We start from the raw sequence: 19,208 nt of genomic DNA on the forward strand, positions 1-19,208 counted from the left end.
ATATAAACTTTTTTAAATAAAAATCTTTTCCAAAATTAAAATTACACTTGAAAAATGGAAAGAAGAATCACTGTGTCTTCCTCTGCAGAGTCCCCCATGAACTTCTCTACAATTGGAGTGAACTCTCCCTACCAGCTGACTTACCAGCCTTCCACAGCCTGTCTGAGCTTTTGCCTCTCAACTGGAAAGGAAACCAAAAAGAAAATAGGTGAAAATGGTTTCCAGCAAGACTTTGTGACCCTCCTTTAGAAGTACAGGCAGGTGGGATAGAAGATGAGTAGTTTGCTGTGTAGCATCTGTAGGTTGTTGGGTGATTATATTTGATTTTCTGGTCCAAAGATCCAAGACAGCTGCCCTGGCTGGAGACCCAGCAGTGAGGGATGCAGATTGTCTCAGAGCAGTCATGGAGCTCCCACTGCTGCATGGTCTCACCATTTGAATGCGACCATGTCCTCCATTCCCTGAAAAGCAGTTCCCCTCCCCTGGCACCACACCCCCCACCCAACCTCCATGTTCCCTCCTCTAGAGGATCCCAACCCCAACCCATCTGTTTAGGGACACCTGGTCCAGTCCCACACAAGTGGGGCACCTCAGATCTGAACAGAGGTATCTGTATGCCAAAATGAACAGACTTGTTTGTGTGTCCCTGATGGGACTAGTGTGTGAGGGCAGCAAACAGAGGGAAGGCACACTCATGGGACAGGATGGCGGCAGATGGGAGCTAACAGGACAGCAAGTGTGCAACTAGCAGCTTCAGGGCGGAGCAGAGGAGCCAGGGCTGTGGAGAGCAGACCTCCCTGGTGGGCTGGGAGGATGGCCAGGGTAGGGAGGGGAGAATGGTGCTGGCAAAGGTGCGGAGGGAGGGGGAGGGCAGGTGGCAGCACTCAGACTGTCCCTTTGATTCCCACAGATGCTGCAGGTAAGGCTGGAGGTTGAGAAGCGTGGATGTTTCCTAGCCCTGTCCTGGCTGGCCTCATGATGCACATTCCTTGGGCCTCACTCTCCTTCTGGTAAAAGGGGGTGTAGTTGTGTGGGGTCTCAGTGTGCCCCAATCTGGCCACCACTTAGGTGGCTGTCATGTTATTCCTTCTTTTCACTCCCTGACCATCTCACCCCTCTGCACTAGCCGGTCCCTGACATGCCCTTCAGGGTTGACTTGCAGTGTGATGTCTGTTCTGCAAGTGGCCAGCCCCCGATTCCTGTCCCTGAGGAGCACCGGTCCCCCCACTCTGCCAGGTTACTGTGATGCTCAGGGGATGCTGCTCCTGGGCTCTTCCTGGCCCCTGCCACCAGTGAGCAGGACGTTTTGAGAAACCATTTTCTGTAACCCCTCTCTAACCTCTTCATCTCCAGTTGCAGGCAAGTCCAAATCCGTAAAAGATATCTTCACTTCACTTCCTCAAGGAGCAGCAGCATCTCCTGACAGTGTGGAGTTCAGAGATCCCTGCCCCGAGGCCAGGGAGAAGCTGCAGGAGTTGTGTTGCCACATGTGAGCAGTAGAGCAGTAGCTTTTGGGGCAGCAGGGGTTCTCAGCACCAACCTTACCCCTAATGAGAGCCCCAAAGCGCAGTCAGGGAAGTGTGCAAACCCTGTCAGGGGCGAGGGGCTGCCTGCTACCTCCCATGACGACCTCAAGACAGCATCCCTCCTGCATACATGTTCCCTTCCTTCCTCTCTCACTGTCCTCTCCATGACCTCACTATGCTCTTCCTGCAACCACAGCGTGAAGACAGCGCAGATGCCCATTTTGCAGATAAGAAAACAGAGGTAGCCCTAAGCAGGTGTGCAGATGAGGAGTTGCCTGAGCTCCCTCACCTCCCTGGGCCTCAGGCTGAGGTCTTTCACCTCCACCATAAGCTGCCTCACCAGTAGTGCCCCTTTTGTGCAGCTCTTTACTATTTGCAGCATTTGTGCCCTGAGAATTCATTTCTTAACACATTTGGCAGGCATTGTACCACAAGAGAACAAGCACCTCTCCTGCCTCCCTCAACCCTGAGGGATTTAAAAAACTATTCACATTTAATAGCCCAGTTAGATAAGACAGATATGTCTGCTGGGGGTCACTGGGCCAGAGCATGGTCACGGGCAGCCACCCAGATGGCCTCCTGACTGTGACATTCTGGAAGGAGGCTCTCTTGCTCTGAAAGCTTAGGCCTAGGGGTTGAGCAAAGTCTGCAGTTCTCCCAGACCCTGTCTGCACACAGGCCTGCCCCTTAGTTCTCACCACCACAGTCAAGAAAGCAGTCAGGTCCTGGAACAGTCTGAGTTCTTCCTTTAGTGCCACATTTAAGGGTGAGGGAGGAGGGGGAAGGGAGTCTTGGGTGACAGGGAGGGCTGTGGAGAGCTCCCTGGTGAGTGCAGCCAGTAGGTAACAGATACATTGATCATTGATCTCCTCTCCTGCAGAGAAGCTGAACGGGCCTCCTGGAAAGGGAGGAATATCTGCTACCCCACAATTGTCCGCAACTACGGGGCAAAGATACCCTCTCAGCCAGTGTCGACCCCCAAATTGGATTCACAGGTCCCGAATTCCCATCACCTTCAGGCTTCCGGTGCTCACACTGCCAGTCCTGCCCCTCACCAGCCTTCCCCACACCGTGCTCAGTGCAGACGAAACCCTCAAAAGCAGAAGGTGCCCAAGAAGCCCATTAAGTTGCATTACACCTTCTATGACGGGTCCTCCTTCGTGTAGTATCCTTTTGTGTCAGTGACCGCAACCCTGCCCCACGGAATGCTGGGGCTTGTAACAGCCTAGGGATTTCCTTGGGCTTTTCCATTGATTGAGAAGCCTGGTGATGGGGCCTCCAGGGTGTTAAGAGCTTGTTTTTAGTTTTGATGAAGTCTGATTTTTTTTTCAATTTTTCTCATTGCTTTAACTTTTGATATCATATCTAAGAAAAAACATTGCCAATTCCAAAGGCATGAAGACATACCTGCATGTCTTCTTGTAAGCATTTTGTAGTTACAGCTCTTACATTTAGGTGTTTGATGCCTTTTGTGTTAATTATGATGTGATATTAGAAAGGGTCCAATTTAATTTCCTTGTGTGTAGATATTCAGTTATCCCAGCATCATTATTGAAGAGACTATTCCCCCATTTAATCGTCATTGTACCCTTGTCTAAAATCAATTCGCTATAGATATATATATTTGTTTATTTTTGAATTCTTAGTTCTAATCCATTGATCAATATGCCCATCCTCAGTCAGTTCGACACTTCTTTTAATTACTATTATATCTTTGTATTAACTTCAGAAATCAAGAAATGGGAGTCCTCTCACTTTCTTGTTTTGATGCTTATTTTTAAGTAATCATAGATATCTGGGGTCCTTTACAACTCCCTATGATTTTTGGGTCAGATTTTCCATTTTGTAAAACATGTGGCGGTTTGATGAAGATTGCATTGATTCTGTAGGGGAGTGTTGCCATTAATAATATTAAGTCTTTCAAACAATGCAACAAAGGAAAGGAAATGATACAATTTATAATAACATCAAAAAGAATAAAATAACTTAGGAGGTACAAGACATACACACTAAAAACTACTGAGTTACTTTAAGGAAGATCCAAATAAACAGAAAGACATTCTATGTCTAGACATGCTGGGGGCAACTGATTTTTTTTAATGTTTCTTTCTTTCTTTTCATCTATTTGAAAGGCAGAGCCTCAGCACTGTTTCAACATCTACTTAAAAGGTGGGCCCAAGTACTGGAGCCATCATCCACTACCTCCTAGGATGGTGGTACTACTCCTGGCACTGCAGTGTTGGATGTGTGTGTCCCAAGCAGCAGCCTAACTTGCTGTGCCACAATATCACCACTCCTTTTTTTTTTTTTTTTTTTTTTTTTTACAGGCAGAGAGAGACAGTGAGAGAGAGAGAGACAGAGAAAAAAGTCTTCCTTCTTTCGATGGTTCACCCCCCAAGTGGCCGCTTCCACTGGCATGTTGCGGCCGGCACACTGTGCTGATCAGAAGCCAGTAGCCAGGTGCTTCCTCCTGGTCTCCCGTGCGGATGCAGGGCCCAAGTACTTGGGCCATCCTCCACTGTACTCCCAGGCCACAGCAGAGAGCTGGACTGGAAGAGGAGCAACCAGGACAGAATCCGGTGCCCCAACCGGGACTAGAACCTGGGGTGCCAGTGCTGCAGGCAGAGGATTAGCCTAGTGAGCCCTGTCGCTGGCCAACCACCTCCTTCTTTTAAAGATTTATTTATTTATTTACTTATTTATTTATTTGAAAGCCAAACTTAGAGAGTGAGAGTGAGAAAAAGAAAAAGACCTTTCAATCCACTGGTTTTCTCCCCCAAATTGCTGAAACAGCCAGAGCTGGGCCTGGCCAAAATCAGGAGCCTGAAATTCCATCAAAGTCTTCCATGTGGGTGGCAGGGGTCCCAGCACTCAGGCCATCAGATACTGCTTTCCCAAGTGCATTAGCAGAGAAGTGGATTGGAAATGGAGCAGCTGGGACTTGAACCATTGCTCAAATAGGATATTGGCATCACAGGCAGCAGCTTAACCCACTGTGCCACAATACTGGTCCCTGTTTGGTTTTTGTTTTTGGTGTGTGGAATCTTTAATGATTTTCCATGTGTTAGATCACATCAACTTATTTCCAGTCTCAAGTTTTTTAATTTCCTTTGTTACCTGATTGTTGTGGCTAGCATTTGGCAGTACAGTGTTGAATAGGAGTGGCAAAAACAGACCTTATCTTCGGCTGATCTTTAAGAAAGTTTTCAGTCTTTTGCCACTGATAATGACTTATAATGGTGTTATGTTGGGATTCCCTTCTTTTTGAGTTTGTTGAGTGTTTTTCCTGAAAGGGTGTTGGATTTTTTCAAATGATTTTTCTTCCTGAATTATGATCAACAATGTTTCCCCCTTCATTCTTTTTATTATTATTATTATTTTTTAGAGGAGAGTCTTTGCCTCCTTTTTTTTTTTTTTAATTTGACAGGTAGAGTTATAAACAGTGAGAGAGAGAGAGACAAGAGACAGAGAGAAAGGTTTTCCTTCCGTTATTCACTCCCCATATGGCCACTACGGCCATTGCTGCACTCATCCGAAGTCAGGAGCCTGGTACTTCTTCCTGGTCTCCCATGGGGTGCAGGGCCCAAGCACTTGGGCCATCCTCCACTGCCCTCCCAGGCCATAGCAGAGAGCTGGACTGGAAGAGGAGCAACCAAGACTAGAACCCGGCACCCATATGGGAGGATTAACCAAGTGAGCCATGGCACCAGCCCCTCCCCCTTCATTCCACTATGTTTCCTTCCATTGATTGATTTTTGTGTGTTGAACCACCTTTGCATTACTGGACTAAACCCCACTTGGTCATGGTGTATAATCATGTTAATATGAAGAGGAATTTGGTTTGCTGGTGTTTGTTCAGAATTTTTTGCATGTATATTCTTAGGGGGAATGATCTTCAGTTCTCTGCTTTGTCTAACTGTAGTATCAGGGTAACACTGAATTCATTGGAGGAGTCTGAAGAGGACTGCTGCTAAATCTCCTTTAAATAATTGAGATAGTTTACCAATGAGTGCTTCTTTGTTGGGAGATTTTTTACTAATAACAAATCTTTTCCTGCTGTGGATCTATTCAAGTTTTCTCTTTCTTTTTGAGTTATCTTTATCCTTTTAAAATTTCCCATGGATTTTTTTTATTAATCTATACTGGAAAATGATAATTGTAAACCTGAGAAGAATATGTATTCTGCTGTTGTTGAGTAGAATGTTCTATAAATGCAAGCTAGGTCTAATTTATTCACGGTGTTATTCAAGTCCTCTTTTTTTTTTAAGATTTATTTATTTATTTGAAAGTCAGAGTTACACAGATAGAGAAGGAAAGGCAGAGAGAAGAACAGACCTCTGTCCACTGAATCACTCCCCAGTTGGCTGCAACAGCTGGAGCCAATCTGAAGCCAGGAGCCAGAAGCTTTTCCTGGGTCTCCCATGCTGGTTCAGGGTCCCAAGACTTGAACCATCTTCCACTGCTTTACCAGGCCATAGCAGAGAGCTGAATTGGAAGTGGAGCAGCCAGGACTAGAACCAGCACCTGCATGGGATACCACACGTTAGGCAATGGCTTTACCTGCTATGCCACAGCACTGGCCCCTCAAGTCCTCTATTTATTGATCTTCTAATTATTCTATCCATTTTTAAAAATGAAGTAGTGGGGGCCAGTGCTGTGGCATAGTGGGCAATCTGCAATGTCAGCATCCTGTATGGGTGCTGGTTGAATTATCAGCTGCTCTACTTCTGATCCAGATTCCTGGAAAAGCAGTAGAGGATGGCCCAAGTCCTTGGGCCCCTGCACCCACATGGAGGACCTAGAAGAAGCTTCTGGCTCTTGGCTTCTGATCAGTCCAGCTCCAGCCATTGTGGCCATTGGGGGAATGAACCAGCAGATGAAAGATTCTCTCTCTCTCTCTCTCTCTCTCTCTGTGTATCTCTGCCTTTCAAATAAATCTTTAAAAAAAATGAAGTCCCAATTATTATTGTAGACTTTTCTCCCTCTAATTTTGTCATTTTTTGCTGTGTAATCTTGAAGCTCTGTTTTTAGGTATATTTATATAATTATTATACATATAATTATTATATATCCTTGAGATATTGACCTTTTTCTATATATCTCATGTTCTTCTTTGTCATTTGTAAAAACATTTTGACGTGAAGTTTATTTGTTTGATATTACTATATCCACTCTGTTCACTTTTGGTCACTATTTGCAGAGAATATCTTTTCCTGACATTTCATTTTCAGCCTCCTTTATCTTTGGATCTAAAGTGAGTCTCCCACAGGTACCCGAGGCCCTATTCATTTCTTTTCTTTCTGTTCCATAGACTGGATAACTTCCACTGATCTTCTTTCACGTGTATTGAATTTTTCTTCTGTTGCTCTAATTTGCTGCTGAGCCTATCTAATGAATTTTTCATGTCAGTTATTGAACTGTTCAGCTCCAGAATTTCTGTTAGGTTACTTATCATAGTTTCTGTCAGTTAACCTCTTTTTTTTTTCAGCTGGTCAGAGTGGTTTAAGAGAGCAGAACCAAGTGTCAGCCACTGAAATTCTTCTGTCTGAGTTACTACTTCTGAAATAAATGATAGCTACCAATACCATGCCCTCTTTAGTAAGGATCAATACTTCTTGGAGGGACCAGCGCCGTGACTCACTTGGTTAATCCTCCGCCTGTGGTGCTGGCATCTCATATGGGTGCCGGGTTCTAATCCCGGTTGCCCCTCTTCCAGTCCAGCTCTCTGCTGTGGCCCAGGAAGGCAGTGGAGGATGGCCCAAGTGCTTGGGCCCCTGCACCCGCATGGAGACCAGGAGGAAGCACCTGGCTCCTGGCTTTGGATTAGTGCAGTTCCGGCCTTTGCGGCCATTTGGGGAGCGAACCAACGGAAGGAAGACCTTTCTCTCTGTCTCTCTCTCTCACTGTCTGTAACTCTACCTGTCAAATAAGTAAATAAAAAATAAATTAAAAAAATGCTTCGTGTGGCCTCTTCACTAAGAAGCAAGGGGACATTATTTGCTCTCCTAGGTTGGTCAAAAGAGGAAGTGGCTTGAGAGCTCTTGAAATATCACTGGGAAAGTAGGTGTTTAGGTGTTTAGCCTAGAGATTAAGGCCTACATCAGAGTGCCTGGATTTGATTCCCAGCTCCAGCTCTTGACTCCAGCTTGCAGACCCTGTGAGGTAGTGGTGATGGCTTATGTAATTGGATTCTGAAATGCACATGGGAGACCTGCATTGTGTTCCTGTGTCCTGTTTTGATTATCAGCCCAGCCTCAGTTATAGGCATTTGGAGGGTAAACCAGTGGATAGGAGCTTCCTCTTTGTTTATCTTTCTCCTTCCCATTCAATCCACTCCTCTCTGCCTCTCAAAAAACACCAAATGGTTAAAAAATATCACTGGCCCCAGAGTTTGGATCCTGACTCTTACTTCCTTGTGATGTGACATAAGGCAGATTGTTTTGTACATCATGGAATCCTCATCTGTAAGATGAAGAACTATGCTGATTTTCCTGGAACTTTTTTGGTTTTATCGCTGAAAGTTTCATGTTCCAGGAAAGCCATCAGACCCAGGGAAATCACTCATCTGAAGGTAAAACCACCAAGCAGAAAGTGTTTGTGAAGAATACAAAGAGGATACAGAGAAGCACCATGACATGGCTGGGTTCCATAATCATTTGTTACTTATACTTGTGTAGGGAGGGTCTTTCAAGATGGGGAATGATTCACATAAAAGCTAACACAGTGACTTGTAGCTGTGCTTCCCTGAAGCTTATGAGAGCAGAGCCTGGGAAGTTTCCTGTTAGCTCTACTTGACCATGTCTACCAGTTATCCCTCTGGAAACATCGCTGTGTGTCAGATCCCCACATGCTGCAGAGAGAGAACCATCACCTACCTCTATAATGACGTACCTCATTCCTTCCTGGCCCTGTTCATTGCAGACAGCCAGGGCTATGTTCACTACAATGCAAAGACCCGGTAAGTGAGTGGGGGAATCTCTGGCCCCACACAAGTGTCTCTGTGGGTCATGGTGTAAGCTGAAGTGGTAGCTAGGAGTCCCTGATTATAGAAAGAGCCAGGCAAAGTCCAAACGTCTAGAAATGCAATGAAGCAGGGCTGAGGCAGCCTGTGGCAACATGCATACTTTGAATGCTGGCCCTCCCTTGCTGGATCCTTGTCAGCTAATTAGAAGGGCAACTCCTGAAGTTTTGCTCTACTTCTTTCTTTTATTTTGGTCTAAGCCTCCATCATCTTCCCCATAGACTCCTGTGGTAGAATCAACAGGTGTTAAAGGGCTACGGACCATATTTGTCAGGGAAAGTGAGGCTGCATTCAGGACCCCATCATTTCTCTAGCCTGGGACAGCCTGTTAGCCCTGCCTGCCTATAGCCTGTAAGTGATAAGGGCTTCCTTCTGGGGTCTGATGTCAGCTACTCATTTCTGTGTCTCTCCTAGATGCCCATATGTCTTGGTCTTGGATGAAGAAGGTGGGACCACCACTGACCACAAGGGCTACATAGTCCACAAGTGGAGCTGGTCTTCTAAGACAGAGACTTTGTTCTCCCTTCAATACAAGGTAGATGTGGGTAGCATAGGAGAGGTGGTAGCAAGTTCTCCGATCTCAGGGACAGCCTTGACAGCCTTCCATCAGCTGCCCAGGATTAAGAACCAAGGTGCTACCTGTAGGACAGGAGTTCACCCTGAAGGAGCTTGTAGCCTTCTTCATCTTATTCCAAGGTCTATGGATGGTGGTTCAGGATTAGCGGAAGTGAATTTTTTATCAGTCTACACCAAGTGTTGGCTGCTATACTGAACTTTCATGGCAATATCTTTCTTATTTAATTTTTATTATGAATATTTTTACATTTTTCTATTAAAAATCCTTTATTTTATGAAGTCATGGTTATCATGGTTAATAGTTTTACTTCTAATGCCTATACATGGCAAAAATAAAAGTCATAAATTCTGTGTTGATCTCACCAGTTCTTGTTTTATACCTTTCCTATCTATGAAATCAAAATATCTGGGAAGCAAATTGCTAGTAGACACAAACCCCAGGCCAGCATTTTGGCAAAGCAGCATTAAGCCACTGCCTGCAATGCCGGTAAGTCCCAGTTGCTCCACTTCCCATCCAGCTCTCTGCTAATGGCCTGAGAAAACAGCAGAGGATGGCCCAAGTCCTTGGGCTCCTGCACCCACATAGGAGACCTGGAAGAGGCTCCTGGCTCCTGGCTTTGGCCTGACCCAGTTTCAGCTCTTGCAGCCATTTGGAGAGTAAACCAGCAGATAGAAGATTTCTATCTCTCTGTCTCTCCTTCTCTCTGTAACTCTACCTTTCAAATAAATAAATAAATTCTAAAAAAAAAAAAAAGACACAAACCCTTTTTTTGTTTACTGGTTGTTTTGATAGTCACTCATTAAAATTTATTAAATAATACCACTAATTTCTAAATATTTCAATAACAATAGATTTAACTGATTTGTGAAGTTACTACGTATTCTTGTCACTCTAATGAAAGCCTCTTATTGACACTGCTGACATTTTCAGGTAGAAATTTCTTTGTTATAATTGCACATAATAGGATGTTTAGTAACATCCCACCAGAAGCCAGTAGTATTCCATCTCTCAGTTTTGGCAGTTGATATCTCCAGACATCACCAGTTGTAGCCTCTGGGGGGCCAAATTGTCCTCTCTTGAGAATCACCTATCAGGATAGAAAGATAAAAAAAAAAATCCTTAAGAAACTCAAAAGTCTAAGAGAGTACTAAGACCAAAGGTAGGCAAGGAGAAGAGGTATGAGAGAGACAAAAACTCTTAAGGACAGGGTTCAGAGACATACCATAGAACGTAGAATCCACTTGTGCTGGCCTGAGATTAATGCCCCAAGATAAGAGATGGAGACACAACATTCCTGGAATGCATGGGGGGCCGCCAGCACCCTAATCCTCATGTCTTCTCTCATTCCCATTCAGTTCATCTTCATGGTCCACTGGATTCTCATCTTTCTTTTTTTTTTAAGATTTATTTAGATTATTTGAAAGACATAGTCACAGAGAGGTAGCAAGGAGAGAGAGAGAGAGGTCTTCCATCCACTGGCTCACTCCCCAAATGGCTTCAACAGCCAGAGCTGCACCCATCCAAAGCCAGGTCACCCCAACGGGTGCAGGGTCCCCAAGGACTTGGGCCATCTTCTGGTGCTTTCCCAGGCCATAGCAGAGGACTGAATCGGAAGTGGAGCAGCTGAGACTAGAACCAGCACCCATATGGGTGCTGCAGGCGGCGGCCCTACCCACTATGCCACAGCACCAGCCCCTAGGATTATCATCCTTAAATCCTGACTCCTTTATATAATACCTCTGCTCAGAAATATTCAATTGCTTGAACATGTCTTACCATTCCTACCCACTTGTCATAGAATGTGCATCCTCCTCTCTGCCAACACACTTTTCTTCCTTAAATATCTGCTCAGACGTCCCCTCTTTCATGGTACCTCAGCCCACTCCCATTTCTTTCTTGTCATGGTACCCACAATTTGGATTAGTCTTTTGTTCATTGGCCCTGTCATGAAGAGAAAATTGTGTTTTCCTTCATGTGAAAAGTCTGTTTGGTAAAGAATATCTTCTGCTAGACATAGAATTCTGGGTCAACTTTTTTTTTAGATCTCTTTATTTATTTGTATCTGATAAACAGAATGAGACACACAACACACACACACACACACACACACAGAGAGAGAGAGAGAGAGAGAGAGAGAGAGAGAGAGAGGGAGAGAGAGATTCACTCCCCAAATGACAGCAACTACTGGGACTGGGTAGGGCTGAAGCCAGGCCAGGCACTAGGGCCACCTTCTGTTATTTTCCCAGGTGCATTATCAGGGAGATGGATAGGAAGTAGAACAGCTGTTCCTTGAACCGGTACTCCCATATGGGATGCTGGTATCACTAGCAGCAGCTTAACTCACTGTACTACAGCACAGGTCTCTGTGTTGACTTTTTTTCTTTGAGCATTTTAAAGATATTATGTTGGGTCTGTCTTCTGTAGTTTATCATGAGAATTCTCTAGCTATTCAAATCGCTGTTAATTTTCTCTAGCTGCTTTTAAGGTTTTGTTTTCTTCTTCTAAGTTTGACTATGTGTGGTGTTTGCTGAGCTACTTGAAAATATAAATTCATTTTACCAAATTTGAAAAATCTTCTAAATTTTCCTTAGAAAAAGTCTATGTCCAAATCTTTCCTTTTTTTTTTTCTTAAGCTACACTTGTATGTCTTTAGTCCTTTTGACATTCTCTCAAAGATCCTTGGATTTCTGTTATTTTTTGTTTATGTTCCATTTTTTTCCTGATTTTTCAGGATAGATAATTTCTCTTCATCTATCTCCAAATTCACTGGCTGTATTCTCTCATTTCCATTATGCTATTTTGTTAATCCTGTGAAATTTAAAAATTTCAGGTATTATATATTTTCATTTCTGTAATTTCCATTTAGTTTTTATATTTTCTTTTTCTCTCCTGATATTCTCTATTTTATAATTGGTTACAGATATATTTTACTTTACCTAATTGATCATAGTTAAATTATCTGCCTGAATATTCATTATTTGAGTCATATCAGACAGCGCTGACCTCTGTTGATTTTTTGTTGTCTTTTTTTTTTTTTTTTTTTTCCGACAGGCAGAGTTAGACAGTGAGAGAGATAAACAGAGAGAAAGGTCTTCCTTCCGTTGGTTCACCCCCTAAATGGCTGCTACGGCCAGTACTGCGCCAATCCGAAGCCAGGAGCTAGGTGCTTCCTTCTGGTCTCCATGCGGGTACAGGGCCCAAGTTCTTGGGCCATCCTCCACTGCCTTCCTGGACCACAGCAGAGAGCTGGACTGGAAGAGGCGCAACCGGGACAGAATCCGGCGCCCCAACCAGGACTAGAACCCGGGGTGCTGCAGCTGCAGGCAGAGGGTTAACCTAGTGAGCCACAGCACTGGCCAATTTTCTGTTGTCTTGAGAATGGCTCACACTTCACTGATTTTTCACATGACAAGTAAATTTTTAAATGAAGCATGACATTGTGAATGTTACATTAAAGAGTCTATAAATTCTTAAATGTTTCTCTCAAGGGTATTGGTGTTTCTGGGTTTTGGGGTGTTTTTGTTTATTTTGGCGGATAATGGACTTGATTATTTGTTCTCACCTACAGTAAACAAAGCTCAAATCTGAGTTCTTTTTTTTGTTTGTTTGTTTCCGTAGCTGTAAACTATCTTGAGTTTGCCTTGCCCCTGCACTGTTCAGAGATATACCAGTGATATAGAGTTTATACATAGAATTCTGGGCTCTTCTCTGTATCTGTGTCTTCTGGAATTCTCTCTACACTTTCCAGTGACTGGAGTTGTCCAAAGCTCTGTCCCCTGAGTCCTTCAGGCCAGAAATATGGTAGATATTAGGCAAGGATTGTGGCCTGACTTTAGGCTAAACCTAGAAAGAAAAACTCATCCTAGGTTGTTCCTTTCTTTTACTTTTTGGCTTCTCTTTAAACTCTTCTTGATTTTGTTTATTCTATAAAGACTCTGATTAATTGTTTTATGTATATTTTGAAACTGATAATTATCCTGTTAGGAGCTGAATCAGCTATACTAGAAATAGAACTGGCTAGTCAGTTTTCAAGCTGAGGGCTAGAATACTTGGTCCAATATTAGTGTGGACCGTTGATTGAAGAGGGAGAGACCAGTGGATGGGCTTGTAAGGAGACTAATTGAGGAACATCTAGGCAGACCTGACTACCTAAAAATGGTGGCACTGTGGTGGGCATTGTAGCACAGCAAGTTAAGTCACTGCCTGGGACACCCACATCCCATATCAAATGGCCTAGGATCCAGCCCTACCTCTACCTCTGCTTCCCGATCCAGCTTCCTGCTAATGTGCCTGGGGAGCAACAGATGATAGCTCAGGTGCTAAGTCCCTGCTATCCACAGGGAAGATCTGGATGGAATTCCTGGCTCATGGCTTTGGTTTGGCCCAGCCCTACCTGTTGCAAACATTTAGGGTCTGACAGCAGATGGAAGATCTTTCTCTTTCTCTCTGATGCTCTGCCTTTCCCATAAGTAAATATATTTTTAAATGATGTCAGTGTGTTTACAGAGCCATTTCAATGAAAGAATTTAATGGGGTTCAGCATTTGCTACAGGGATAGATGGGGAGAGGTGAGAATTATATATGATTCCATGATGGAGCATATAGCTGGGTAGAAACAAGTTTCTGAGAAGATCAGGAATGAATGTTTTTAGATATGCTGATTTGGCTCAGTGGCATGCTGTTCTGCACTATGACGACATTAATCCTAATCTAGGGTGAGAGATTGGGGATGATGGACAAGATATGAGGGCTAAATAACGAACTCTTGATAAGACTGACCATGGCTGAGTTAGTAGAGCATCAGTATTCAGGGCACTGGGGGGAAAGGAAGAAAAACTAGCCACGGAGCAGAGATAGTAAACAACAGCTGCACCATGCTAAACCACACAGGTGTTTTATCCCAAGAAATCTGCCCACTGCCTATAGAGAAATATTTTGTTACTATCCCCAGGCTCAGAGAAACTAGCCAGTTTCCCTACAGTTGCCTCACTGACAACGCCGAACCTGTCAGACTACAGATCTTCAGCTCTATGGAACCATGGCTGTGGACTACATCTCTCTGAAGGAAAGCAGGAGAGAATAGATTTCTCTTAAGTGAGAATGAGCAACAGGTCTGAAGATGTCCAAAGTTTCTTCAAGGTTTAGTGTTTTCAGGGTGCTGTAAGGGACTAGCATCTAGATGGCAGAGGATGAGGAAGAGACTCAGTACTAAGGAAATTGAGTGTAGGCTTTTGGGCCAACCACTAGAGCAGCAGAAGGAAATGGAAGGAGAAAATGGGCAAGCGTTTTGTCCTGGTCCAGAGGAGCCCTGGGGTGTGTGTAGGCAAGGGGATATTGCAGGTCAGGGCTACCAAAGACCAGGAGAAGCACAGCAGTGAGCACTGCACACCAAGGCCCTTGGGTGGGGCGGCTGTGCAGAAATAACACTGTGTGCATGAAAACCACGACCTGCTCTGCTGCCTCCTGACAGTATGTGCTCATGGTGGGCAAGGGCCTTTCAGGCCTCCGAGCTGCTTCCATCATTTTTAGCTCATCTGACCCTGAAAATAGCCTTTCAACTATTTGATGTTGAGGAATTTGAGATTCAGAGAAGCTAAATGACTTGCTAACAGGAGGCAAAACAAGGACTCACCCCTAGGTCGCAGAGTTTTCAGTAAGGAGTGAATTGTCTTATGGGCAATTGACCCTCCCTTGGTTCCTGTCTGGGGTTGCTGAAGAGGAAATCCCATCCTACTGGAAGTGGTGAAAAAGTAGTTCCTGCCCCCTTTTCCATCTGGCTTTGGCTCCTCCTCATGAAGAGTAGTGATTCATTTAGTGACTTTGGGAGAAGGGACTGAGATGTGTGGCTCAGCCCCTTCTGGGTTCTTGTCATCTGCCCACCTACCTGCAAGGGAGATGCTTGTTGGTGCTGCCCACCATGTGTTCACCTTCCCACCTGCTGGACTGTGCTCCTAGTCAGGCCTGCTGCCTGAGTATGTTCATCTGTCCAGTTCAGGGAAGAGGGCTAGCTTCTGATCCAAGATGCGTCTGCAGTCCAGCTTTACCAGAACGGAAGCTGATTCCCCTGCCTGACACCTGTGTCTCTTTCCCAATTGGTTCCATGCTTGGGTTAGAGAGGGAAGGAACAGAGGTACGGATACATCTGTTACTATCAACAGGAAATAGTATATAAATCTTCAGCCCAAGCCCAGAGGTGTTTTGTGTTTTGGGGTGGGTCAGGAAGGAGTGGGAGGGACAAGGGACGCAGGAATCTTATTGTACTGATTTCTTCATCTGCAGGTGAATGAGCAATTGAAGCTAACAGTCCTGGGGAAGGACTGCATTACCGTCACCTTCACCTCCCTGAATGAGACAGTAACGCTCACTGTATCATCCAAAAACTGTCCACACAGGCCGCTGCACAGCAAACGGGTAAGCAACACTGATCAGGCACCGGCTCAGCCCCATGGTAGGTCAACATGGGCTGCCCTTTACATCTCAGGGTGGGAGGTGTGCCTACCCCCAGCAGCCTCCCATTCAAGGCCTCTCTCTCTGCCGTCATTCACTGCCTATCCTTAGTGCTACCTCCTCTGTGAAACTTCTTTTATGAGTTCAAGTCTTTGAGTTGCAAGTGATAGAATCCAATGAGGACTGGCTTAACCATTAAAAGAGACTGCAGAGTCTCAGTAAATCTAGAAATATGTCATAAGGGGCTTCAAACTTGACTGGATACAGACTCTCGAATGATTCTGTCATTCTACAAACTTTAGTGTCCCTGGGCAACAGAGGGCCTCTCTTCCTAAACAGTCCAGTAGAAGTGTCGTTGTCAGCACTCATTGACTATATTGGTTGCCCACAACTGAAACATTCCCTGTGTCCAACTTGAATCTCATGTCCATCCTGTGTGCCTAGGTGTGAGATCAGCCAGAAGGGAACCACTTGACCAAGGGTGAGGCAGAAGTATTTCCCTAAAGAAAAATCCTGATGCTATTCTTGGAAGGAGACATGGTGTGGAACAGAATAACAACCAGTATGTAGGCACAGCATCACCTCTGTCCCTACCCCCTTTCAAGTCACATTTGTTTCTCTGCTTAGCCATCCTGTGACAATCTCCATTTTAGTGATCTTTTATTTACAACTCAATATTCTCCACCTAATTTGATTTTTACTAATGTCTATTTTCACAGGACCCAGCACAATGACTGCTTCACATTAAGTACATTTGTCCTCTATGGGTACCAAAAATCCAAGGATGTTCAAGTTACTTCTGTAAAACAGTGTAGTGTTTGCAGGAAGAGGACATAGTCCCTAAATCCCGAGGAGTGCAATAGAGATCCCTTGATATGCAACACAAGACTGGGGTGACAAAGGGCTCAGTTGGATGAAGGAGACCACTTGCATTCTCTGTGGAGCACTTTATTTGGACAGGCTCACTAAGGAAAGGCTCTGAGGAGTACAGGTGGAGGTGGGGCAGATCACATCTCATATTGCCCAGAGTCATTCCTAGTTTACATCTGTCTGCCTGGAGGCCAGAAAAATAACACCCCCATTCCCTCTCAAAAATATCCTAGTTTGAGTGATAAATTATCTCTTCATCCTGAGCATGATATCCTATTATATTTGCCTGTTGTAGACCACAAACTCAGACTCCTGGAGGAAGCATACCCCATAAAGCATATCCAGCCCTGGATTTCCCTTGAAGAAACCATTGCACCTGTTTTACTCATTATGTTTTCATCCCAGCAGTGTTTCACCTTCATTCGTTGATTGCCTGATTTCATAAAAATTTGTCAGCACTTGTAATGTGCCAAGTTGCTTATTTGGGATGTAGAAATGAAGTCTCCCTTCAGTCTCTGCAACACTTTCAGTCCAATGAAAGGGGCAAATACATGAACACCTGTTAACATCCAACTTGATTAGAATGGTGTCATAGCCAGAGGGACACCTGAGAGTTGCTGGGATATGAAATCAGAATGTTCATTGAGGGGTCTCATAGGAGCACCCAGGAAACTCAGATGCCTGTGAATTCAGCTGGCACTGGTTACTTCCGAGAGCAATATGACCACAGATTTTGAGTCCATCTGGGCTGGGAAGAATGGTCTTGCTTATGGACATGTCCATCTGTCATTTGGTCCCACATTCTTACTTTAAAAGTCATGGTTAAGTGATTAAGTACACACTACATATGAGATCATGTGTCTGTTTCTTGAAAACATTTTCTTATCAATTTTGTCAAAGGCAATAGATAAAAACCTATTCATTCTCTGGCGGATGTCCTAAATAGCACTCTGGCCTCAGAATCAGCCCTAAAGGCACTCGGATCTGGCTGAAAAGCCCATGAGAGTATTTCAGGCATGGAAAGCCAAGACACTCTGGCAAAAAGATCTCTGTGAGTGAGATCCCAGTGGAAAGAACAGGTCTTCAAAGAGGGAGGTGCCTTTCTCTGAAGGGAGGAGAGAACCTCCACTTTGACTATGACCTTGTCTAAACAAGATAAGAGTCGGAGAACTCAAGGGGCTTCCATAGCCTTGGAAACTCATGACTGGTGCATAGGGAGATTACTGACGCCATAAACAGGAGTGTCAATTTGTAAAGTCAACAACAGGAGTCACTGTGCACTTACTCCTCATGTAGGATCTCTGTCCTTAATGTGTTGTACACTGAGGCTTAATGCTATAACGAGTACTCAAACAGTATATTTCACTTTGTGTTTCTATGGGGGTGCAAACGATTGAAATCTTTACTTAATGTATACTAAACTGATCTTCTGTAAAAAAAAAAAAAAAAAAAAAACCTATTCATTCTCTTGAAATTGCATTCATGCTTTATTTGTCCTGGCAGCCTCTTGTCTGGTTGTCTGAAGTTTGGACTATAAGCAAGCAAAGACCCCTGTGAGAGACCCCAGCTGAGAGAAATTACTGTACATGCCCCCTGGACCTAGATAAGCACCACAGTAGTTTAACGATGAGTTTTTGCTACTTTAGCTCAATCTTAGCAAGTTAGAATTAGAATTCTAGACTTGTGGTGTGCAATATGGTAGCCACAATTCACACATGACTGTTGAGCCCATAGAATGTGACAGATCTGAATTGAGAGAGGCTATAAAAAGAATGTAAAATTTCTCCTGAATAATGGCCTTATTTTGATTTCATGTTGAAATGATGATATTTTAATATACTGGGTTAAATAAATATATTATTAGAATTAATTTGCCTCTTGGCTGGCACCGCAGCTCACTAGGCTAATCCTCCGCCTTGTGGCGCCGGCACACTGGGTTCTAGTCCCGGTCGGGGCGCCGGATTCTGTCCTGGTTGCCCCTCTTCCAGGCCAGCTCTCTGCTGTGGCCAGGGAGTGCAGTGGAGGATGGCCCAAGTGCCTGGGCCCTGCACCCGCATGGGAGACCAGGAGAAGCACCTGGCTCCTGCCTTCGGATCAGCGTGGTGCGCCAGCAGCAGCGCACCGGCCGCGGTGGCCATTGGAGGGTGAAACAACGGCAAAGGAAGACCTTTCTCTCTGTCTCTCTCTCTCACTGTCCACTCTGCCTGTCAAAAAAAAACCATATTTGCTTTAAAGATTTATTAATATATTTGAAAGATAGAGTTACAGAGAGAGAAAGAGACCAAGACAAAGTCAGGAGCCTGGAACTCCATCTGGGTCTCCCACATGGATGACAGGGACCTAAGTATTTTAGCCATCTTCCACTGCTTTCCCAGGTGCATTAACAAGGAGCTGGATCAGAAGTAGAGCAGCCAGGACTTGAACCAGTGCTCATTTAGGATGCCAGCCTAGTAGGCAATGACTTATCTCTCTGCACCACAATGCCAGCCCCTTAAAACACACAGTTTGAATGTGCTCCTAGAACTTTAAAATTTCCTATATAGCTTACACTGTTTCTACTGGACCAGCTGGTGAAGAGGAATGCTTACAAAAGGCAAGGTTTGACAGTGCAGTAGAAAGATGAAATGTTATTGAAAATGATGCAGTAACTCATGTAGCATCACTGTCTTGGGAATGTTCAACATAGCATGAACAAGGCAATACATTGAACAGCTCCAAAAGGCATTCCAGCTTAACCTCTTTGTTGGGGAAGGCAGGGATATGTCTA

The 19,208-nt window shown here is 44.5% G+C and overlaps 1 protein-coding gene across 1 annotated transcript in view; it reads left to right on the plus strand.

Annotated features, from left to right (window-relative positions):
* Nucleotides 1-19,208, plus strand: part of LOC100337897 (uncharacterized protein C3orf20) — a 77,124-nt gene that overhangs the window by 19,092 nt on the left and 38,824 nt on the right. The window contains exons 4-9 of the mRNA XM_070051051.1: nucleotides 89-208; nucleotides 1,360-1,489; nucleotides 2,407-2,691; nucleotides 8,335-8,484; nucleotides 8,962-9,082; nucleotides 15,404-15,535. Coding sequence (XP_069907152.1) covers nucleotides 89-208; nucleotides 1,360-1,489; nucleotides 2,407-2,691; nucleotides 8,335-8,484; nucleotides 8,962-9,082; nucleotides 15,404-15,535 — 938 coding nt within the window. The remainder of the gene's footprint in view (nucleotides 1-88; nucleotides 209-1,359; nucleotides 1,490-2,406; nucleotides 2,692-8,334; nucleotides 8,485-8,961; nucleotides 9,083-15,403; nucleotides 15,536-19,208) is intronic.

This window comes from Oryctolagus cuniculus, chromosome 10, assembly GCF_964237555.1.
Source record: "Oryctolagus cuniculus chromosome 10, mOryCun1.1, whole genome shotgun sequence".
Taxonomy (NCBI): Eukaryota; Metazoa; Chordata; class Mammalia; order Lagomorpha; family Leporidae; genus Oryctolagus; species Oryctolagus cuniculus.